The 9,420-nt window shown below is 39.0% G+C and overlaps 1 protein-coding gene across 2 annotated transcripts in view; it reads right to left on the bottom strand.

The window, feature by feature from the left end:
• The window catches only part of LOC109717718 (major centromere autoantigen B), a 9,260-nt gene extending 3,753 nt beyond the window's left edge, over positions 1-5,507 (bottom strand). Inside the window, exons 1-2 of one of the 2 annotated variants that reach the window (XM_020243597.1) lie at positions 5,009-5,507; positions 4,329-4,385 (exon numbers count right to left, since the gene is read on the bottom strand). In XM_020243597.1, coding sequence (XP_020099186.1) covers positions 4,329-4,385; positions 5,009-5,249 — 298 coding nt within the window. In that variant the 5' untranslated portion in view covers positions 5,250-5,507. The remainder of the gene's footprint in view (positions 1-4,328; positions 4,386-5,008) is intronic. The other variant, XM_020243596.1, reaches the window with a different exon arrangement.

Here is a 9,420-nt window from a genome sequence, read left to right as displayed (position 1 = left end):
CCCCCCCCCCCCCCCAAGATCAAATAAATACCAAAGTTCAAGTAAAATAGCAAGAGAAAATCATAAAAATTGCATAAAATGAAGGAAAAGAAGAGAAATACCAAAGTTCAAGTAAATTAACAAAAGAAAATAACAAAAAATTGCATAGAAGGAAGGAAAAGAAAAGAAGAAGAAGAAGAAAAAGACTAATCGGCAATCAACAAGAAGAAAAAAGATGAAGAAGAACACTAATCAGGACTCACAAAAGAAGAAGAAGAAGAAGAAGAAGAAGAAGAAGAAGAAGACTAATCAAGACTTACCCAAAAAGAAGACGAAGAAGAAGAAAAAGAAGAAGAAGACTAATCAGGACTCACTACTAAGGGCATGTTTGGTTACTCGTAAGTGACTACAATGAAAAAAGTCACTTTTACAAAAGTAACTTTTTAAAAAGTGGCTTTTGGATTATGTTGTTTGGTTGGCTATAATTATAAAGTAGAAAATAGAAAATTACAGCTACATAGTTTTGATTGTTTGGTTATATATAATATATTAGTAACAATGTCAACTTAAACTTGCAATTTTAATAAAAGATCTAACTATAAATTTTATAATTAAAATTTAAAAATTATTTTTAAATATAATGTTATAATTAAAAATTTAAATCAAGGATTTAAGTGTCCATCGCAAGGATTAAAGTGCCCATCGGCACGGGCCGTATCCACCATGCCGTATCATGCCAAAAAGATATCGACACGATACAACCCCCGTGCCGATGGCACAACTCAAAACTCTCTATTCTTGAAATTAGTAAGTAATTTTCTCAACAAAGTTTAAAAGATTTGATAAAAATACATAATAAATAATTGACATATTTTGTTGTTAAAGAAAATAAATATTTCATGCCATTACGTGTCAGCACATATATATATTTTTGACAGGCACGCATCGGCACGGCCCGGCACACACCGTGCCGTACCATGCCGGCAAGTTTCCGGCACGACTCTATACCACGGCACTTGAATCCTTGGTCCATCGGCATAGGCCGTATCTATCGTGTCATATCGTGCCAACAAAATATTGGCACGATACAGCCCCCATACCGATGACATAGCTCAAAACTCTCTTTTCTTTAAATTAGTAAGTAATTTTCTCAACAAAGTTCAAAAGATTTGATAAAGATACATAATAAGCAATTACAATAGTTTGTTGCTAGAGAAAATAAATATTTTATACTATTATATGTTAGCAGTTTGGCACACATATTTTTTGTGACCGGCACGCATCGACACAACCCGGCACGCACCATACCATACCGTGCCTCTTTTCGGCACGACCCCGTGTCATGGCACTTAAATTCTTAATTTAAATGTATAATTAAATTTATAATTTTAAGGCTAAATTACAAAAAACCTCCCAGACAAAATCCCTTTTTTTTACTTTTCCTCCCTATTATTTAAAAACCTACATTTTGCCCCCTTAAAAAATAAAAAATGTTCACTTTAGACCTCGCCGTCGGTGGGTGTTCCATTAGGGTTCCATCTATATCCTATTATTATATATTTTTTATACCCAAAATACCCTTCTACCTCTTCCTCGGCAACGCCACCTTCCTCCCCTCACCGATGGCATAGTCGGCCGTGCCATCTCACCCTCCTCCTCCGCCTCGCCCTCGCCCTCACCCATCCCTCCGTCCGCGCCCACGCCCACACCCATGCCCTCGCCTCCTCCGCTGTCTCACCCTCGCTCACCCTCCATCCGCGCAGTTGAATTCAATTGAATTCACAATTTCAATTCAAAGCTCAAGTTGAATTTATAGTTGAAATCAAAATTGATTCAAATTATAATTTAAATATTTGAATTCAAATATTTACAAGAAATTAGAATTCAAATTTAAACTACCAATTTAAATTTACCACTTTGGGATGTAAAATTTCATGTTGAATTTGAATTCACATTCAAAATTAAAAATATAAAATTGCAGTCACAATTCAATTTCAAGTTTAAGTTAAAATTCAAAATTAACAATAAATTAAATTGTAAAGTTATCTTTTACCTAGGCTCTCACTTTCGATGACTTCGGAATTTTTCAAGTCGAAGACAAAAAAGTAATTTAGTTACAACTCACTTCACTATTCCACTTTTGCAAAGTGCATTTTTATATCCACTTTTGCAAACCAAACAAACCAATAAGACGTCACTTTATTCGCCTCGCCCTCGCCCTCACCCATCCCTCCGTCCGCGCCCACGCCCACGCCCATGCCCACGCCCACACCCATGCCCTCGCCTCCTCCGCTGTCTCACCCTCGCTCACCCTCCATCCGCGCAGTTGAATTCAATTGAATTCACAATTTCAATTCAAAGCTCAAGTTGAATTTATAGTTGAAATCAAAATTGATTCAAATTATAATTTAAATATTTGAATTCAAATATTTACAAGAAATTAGAATTCAAATTTAAACTACCAATTTAAATTTACCACTTTGGGATGTAAAATTTCATGTTGAATTTGAATTCACATTCAAAATTAAAAATATAAAATTGCAGTCACAATTCAATTTCAAGTTTAAGTTAAAATTCAAAATTAACAATAAATTAAATTGTAAAGTTATCTTTTACCTAGGCTCTCACTTTCGATGACTTCGGAATTTTTCAAGTCGAAGACAAAAAAGTAATTTAGTTACAACTCACTTCACTATTCCACTTTTGCAAAGTGCATTTTTATATCCACTTTTGCAAACCAAACAAACCAATAAGACGTCACTTTATTCGCCTCGCCCTCGCCCTCACCCATCCCTCCGTCCGCGCCCACGCCCACGCCCATGCCCACGCCCACACCCATGCCCTCGCCTCCTCCGCTGTCTCACCCTCGCTCACCCTCCATCCGCGCAGTTGAATTCAATTGAATTCACAATTTCAATTCAAAGCTCAAGTTGAATTTATAGTTGAAATCAAAATTGATTCAAATTATAATTTAAATATTTGAATTCAAATATTTACAAGAAATTAGAATTCAAATTTAAACTACCAATTTAAATTTACCACTTTGGGATGTAAAATTTCATGTTGAATTTGAATTCACATTCAAAATTAAAAATATAAAATTGCAGTCACAATTCAATTTCAAGTTTAAGTTAAAATTCAAAATTAACAATAAATTAAATTGTAAAGTTATCTTTTACCTAGGCTCTCACTTTCGATGACTTCGGAATTTTTCAAGTCGAAGACAAAAAAGTAATTTAGTTACAACTCACTTCACTATTCCACTTTTGCAAAGTGCATTTTTATATCCACTTTTGCAAACCAAACAAACCAATAAGACGTCACTTTATTCGCCTCGCCCTCGCCCTCACCCATCCCTCCGTCCGCGCCCACGCCCACGCCCATGCCCACGCCCACACCCATGCCCTCGCCTCCTCCGCTGTCTCACCCTCGCTCACCCTCCATCCGCGCAGTTGAATTCAATTGAATTCACAATTTCAATTCAAAGCTCAAGTTGAATTTATAGTTGAAATCAAAATTGATTCAAATTATAATTTAAATATTTGAATTCAAATATTTACAAGAAATTAGAATTCAAATTTAAACTACCAATTTAAATTTACCACTTTGGGATGTAAAATTTCATGTTGAATTTGAATTCACATTCAAAATTAAAAATATAAAATTGCAGTCACAATTCAATTTCAAGTTTAAGTTAAAATTCAAAATTAACAATAAATTAAATTGTAAAGTTATCTTTTACCTAGGCTCTCACTTTCGATGACTTCGGAATTTTTCAAGTCGAAGATAAAAAAGTAATTTAGTTACAACTCACTTCACTATTCCACTTTTGCAAAGTGCATTTTTATAGCAATAAGACGTCACTTTATAGCAACTTGATTCTCTCTAGTCGTATATGTTGTGATAATTGCTAAGTATGACTAATATCGATAATAATCTTTTTATAAGTTAAATATCAAAAAAGACGATTAAGTTGAACCTCTGTAGCATTTAAAACAAGAGCTAATACTATAGCTAGCAAACAGATATTTCACCGCTGCTGTACAAACTCAGTGAACCTAAAGTAGCAAACCCTTCTAACAAGGCGTAAGATAATATAAAGTGAAAAATATATATATATATATATATATATGTTATAAAAACTATCCAGTTGGCAATAAAGGAGAAAAGCCTAGTTTGCAGTTGTATGACCTAAACAAAAGGTCTTCAACAATACACATCGTTCCTAGGAAGAGCATAAAGAGATTTCCTATTATCATCATCGGACACGCTTATCTCAGTAATGAAAGGACGTATATTCTGCCAAGTGCACCATACTAAGAGCATAATCAAGGGCGGACAAATCATACCAGAACAATTCCCATCGAGAACATTTTCCGAGCTGTCCTCACTCTCATATCCTGAACCTGCCGAAAGAGTAAAACACCCAAATGGGAACAATGATCACGGACAAGAGGAAAAGATAACAAAAAGAAATCTTGCACGTAAAGGATTGAGCATTACAATACTACAAGTGCAAAATGCATAACCGTTCAAATAAGGGAAACTAAGAAACAGTTACATTTCGACGAAACAGAGCTTAGAGGTATCACTACATCAAGTGTAGAAGAAGTAGAAAAGCATCAAAAGCTACTACCTATAGATAGCAAACTCTGAAAGTAATAACAGCACCGCTAAACGATTGGCTAAAGCTCTAAAGAAAAAATTTGATAAGCACAACGACTGAAGCGGGTCGATGATGCAATCATTTCGGCCTCACAGTGTCTCTCTCTCAAAGGAAAAGGGAAATGCGGATATCCCTCAACTCTTATACGTTAGGAAAGTAGGTTTCGTGAAGCCCCATTCAGATTTGCTCCACGAACCATAAAGAAGGAAGTTTGCGAGTTCACAAAAGAGTCCATTATGGCTGAAAACGTATGATGTAGAAAAGAAGAATAAAACGAATAAAATTTCACCGGCAACGCCATTCACTCGAAACCCAAATTAGATTGGACAGTCGGCCGGAGAGCGATGATGGGGAAAGACGAACCAGGGGAAGGAGAGAAAGGCCTTTGATCACCATCTCGCTCTTGTTCTCCTTCCTCTTCCTGGGCTTCTTGTTCTCCTTCATCTTTTAGTTCGTCCTCCTCCTCCTCCTCCTCCGCCTCTTCCTCTTCCTCTTCTTTGGTGGTAGTATCACAAGCGGAGTCGGAGTCGGAAGAGGAGTCGGAAGAGGAGGAGCCGCCCTTATCCCCATCGTGGTCTTGCTTGTAGAAACGCCTCTTTATCATCTTCTCTGCGGGAGGGGAACAAGGGGCTATTATCGCTTCGGACGAAGAGGGAGGAGAGGTCTGAGGGTTTTGTTTTGGGGAAGGAAGAGCACGCGCGGCACAAGGAAGCAGCGGAAGTAGCGAGGCTGCCGCCGTGGATCTGGTTGGCCCACCGAAGGGCAAGAGCTGTACGCCCGCGTCTTCGGGGTTCGAAAGCTTCCGAGGGTTTGGTAGGGAGAGCCGCTGCGGAGGAGAAAGGGGAGTAGCCCAGATTTCAAAGCCCTAATTGAAGTGGGCTTGGCTAACCCTAGAATTACCAACCGTCCCTAACGCAAGTGGCAAAGGGCTTGGTGGTTGATATCCGAGACTCAAATTCGAATCCTAATTGATTCACATTTCCAACTAAATTTATTTTTAAATAAAATAAACGAAGCGGGTAGCATGCTACATTTCTCTCAAAAAAAAAAAAAAAAACCCTAGAATTAAATGTGTTCGTGGATCGGATCAGTTATCAATAGTTGACATACATACTATATCAGTACCCTAAAAAAATAAGTAGATAAAAAATATATGTCCTATTCATTTAACTTTGGGTCGGATTTAGATTTGAATATTTATGGTGTGCAGAAAAAATATTAAAATAATATTTTTTTCGAAATGATTGCGATATGTGAATTAGTTGGCACTTCGAAAGAGTGTCGGGAGGAGTCAAATTAGTTTGGACACAAAGTTGTCATTGCAAATTACTTTGAACCGAATGCATTCTCAACCGGATCATGCTAATGTGCTTAAGTGACACCTTGTGTGCAACATAACTACTCCCAACCATCCTTAATTAGGAGTTTTGTCCTTTAGTAACCAGCTGTGAGAAGAATCATCCATTCTCTCTTTCATCTTCTACATTTTCTTTTCTTTTCCTTCTTCTCTAATTCTCCTCCTTGTTGTTTCCTTCTCCCCTGCTCACGCTTAGGAAGATTGGTAAGTACCAGTGTCGCATCCCGCAACCGCCAATTTGGTCGGTTCGGGCAGGCACACAGACCACCGAACGGACAGAGTCTCTCCTGTACCGCCCAAGCCTAAACAACATCATGTACATCTAGTTTTGCCCAAGTAAAACAAATAACATATATGATTTGCGCGAGGATAATAAAGAAAAGCAAGCGAGAAATTTAACTAAACTATTACATCCATTCATTTACTTAACAATTTACAAATCACCAAAATACAACCATTTATTTCATACATAGTCTGCTCACTACATATTCTCTTCAAAACATAATATGTCTCTCACATAAGTATGTACAGGGTATACTAATGCACGGGAGGTCACTACCTAGGGCGCTATGCCCTTGCCACGATCCTCGGCCGTTCCGCTAGAATTGGGATCTGCAAAACAAGGGAGTGAGAACTAAAAGAAGTTCCAAGTAGGTTCGACCGCTGACCACGCCGATTTTTCCACTAGGTCTAAGTAGGCATAAGTAGAAAGAGAACGAGAGTAAGAAATACGAACATTGTCACGCCCCGCAACCGCCAATTTGGTCGGTTCGGGCACGTCAAACAGACGCCGAACGGACAGAGTCTCTCCTGTCCGCCCAAGGCTAAACAACAGAGTCATGTACATTTTTGTCGCCCAAGATGACATACAACATACATAAGGCACCACAAGTGCGATACAAACAAGAGCAAGAATCACAAGTAAGCATACATGTGAACAAGAGAGAAATATTCTAGCTATTACATTTTCATTCAACATTCACATCTTGATTACATTTACATCTCCCAAAATGAATACATGAGTTTTACAACTTCACCTCATCATACATGCTAGCTCTCCAAAATACATCATCTAATAACCATGTACACGAGGGTACTCTAATGCAAAATGAAAAAGCTACTAACTACTAGGGCACTAGGCCCTTACCACGATCCTTGCCCGGTCCACTCGAGCTCGGCCCTGCAACAAAGTGGAGTGAGAACTATATAAATATAGTTCCGAATGGGTTCGGCCGCCGACTCCGCCGATCTTTCCACTAGGTCCAAGCAGGCACAAGTAGATAGATAGATAGATAATGGAAATAAACTGCAATTATAACATGAATCCTACTATCATGCTACTATGCCTTAATCAACTGAAATGAATACATGAACAATATAGTAATGAAGTTCGCTATCATGATACTATGTTCAAGAAATAATGCCATTCATTTGTTCACCCAATCGCTTGGCTAACCCGAAGGTTTGCCCTCGACTCACAGTGCAATCCCATAGGTAAGGAGACCCTCCCGCTCACAAACCCGAGATCGTCTGCTGGACAAGTACGTTAGTCCATCACGTGATGACTCCGGAGCTCACTACTTGGGTAGAGCAACCACGCCAAGTGAAAACAGACTATGTGAGTATGATTCAATCCTCGCCAACTGAGAATACTCTACTATCTAAGGTTAATCTGTAATATACCGAAACTTCGGTAAATAAATATCGAACTTTAGTCAAATGACCAAAGTGCGAGGTTGGTACGCTTCGGAAAGGCCGAAGGCGTCAAAAAAGGTAAAAGTGCATTGTTGGGGGTTTTCGAGAGCTAAAGAATCAAAAATCTGCTTACTACAGCTTTTGAGCTCTCGGGGACCGGTTCCTGGTGGGAGAGACCGGTCCCCGAATGCGAAAAATCTCAGAGATGAAAAATCGGCTAAGTCCCAGAAAATCAGCTCTCGGGAACCGGTCCCTGCGGGGAGAGACCGGTCCCCGAGAGACCGGTCCCATCAGGAGGGACCGGCTGCATCATGTGAGAGCTCCGCTGAGCTGCGGGAGGGCTCTTTGGGAACGGTCCCATGCTCGAGAGACAGGTCCCCGAGCGCGAAAAATGCCCAGTCTGGGCAGTAGAAAGAGATGAAAGTTGAGGGGCTTATTTGCATTTATGCACTATGTGGGCTATGTATGAGGGGGTATGAGATATTTCTCTCATTTCTCTCCCTCACACCCTCTCATATCTCTCTTTCTCTCTCTAAAAGGCAAAGAGAAAAAGAGAAGAAAAAAAGTAAAGAAGAAAGAGAAAAAGGTGGAGAAGAAGAAGAATGAGTGAAGCAACTCCCTCTCCTTCACCTCTAGCTCAAGAAAGGAAAGCTTCTGAGGTAAGCTTTAATCCTCACTCATGGTAGAACCCTAGAATGGGTTTTGAATGACCTAAGGATAGTTTTAATGGAGCCCCTAGAAGATTTAAAGCTTTCTTTTACTTTCCTAAGAGATCAAAACTAGGGTTTTGATATATGTGGAACTAGGGCACCCAAATTGGGGTTTTTGTTTGTGAGGGTTTTAAAGTTAAATTGACCCTCTAGAAACCTAATTGGGGGTATTTTCGACGCGTTGGTGCGCTCGGTTTAACGTTACGAAAAACCTATGCGAAGTTATAAGCAAAAAGACCTAATTTGGCTTCGTTTTGCCACAGGTAGCAAACTAGGTGACTAAAAATTTCAAGAAAATCACCGTAACACCCTAGTAAGCCTACGAGGTGGGTGGTGCTTTCCAAACTTGTTGAAATTCCTTTTATGTCTATTGTGTCACTTTCTTGAGCATATGAGCAAATGTTCGTGCATGCATTGTAGGGTAAATGAGATGATGTTCATGTGAATGTTTGCATGTTGAGAGTACAATTTGCATTATGAGATGGTTGAGAACTTAAGAACCCTATATATGCATGAGATGTAACATGAGAACCTAGTTGTGGTAAAAGAACAAAGGTGACACTATGATATGTAGATCGAGTGGCATTAGTAAATGCATAGATAAAAGCTAGAGTTAGCAACAAGTGTGGCATCAAAGAATAAAAGCTAGAGTTAGCAACAAGTGTGGCATAAANAACTTTCCTCGAATACCAAATCTCTTAACTCCCTTTGTCGGTGAAACTTTTAAGAATACATGATCGCCAATTTGAAATTCCAATTCTCGCCGACGTTTATCCGCATAGCTTCTTTGTCGACTTTGAGCTGTCAGTAGATATTCTCGTGCAAGTCAAACTTTAGTTTCAGCCTCTTGTAACACATCTGGACCTAAAACTAATCTCTCCCCCACTTCGCTCCAATGAAGTGATGATCTACATTTTCTGCCATAAAGGGCTTCAAACGGTGCCATCTGAATGCTTGCTTGATAACTATTGTTATAGGCAAATTCAGCCATCGGTAAGAATTGTGGCCAACTG

This window comes from Ananas comosus, linkage group 11, assembly GCF_001540865.1.
Source record: "Ananas comosus cultivar F153 linkage group 11, ASM154086v1, whole genome shotgun sequence".
NCBI classification, from domain to species: Eukaryota; Viridiplantae; Streptophyta; class Magnoliopsida; order Poales; family Bromeliaceae; genus Ananas; species Ananas comosus.
This window is presented reverse-complemented; position numbering and strand designations above follow the sequence as displayed.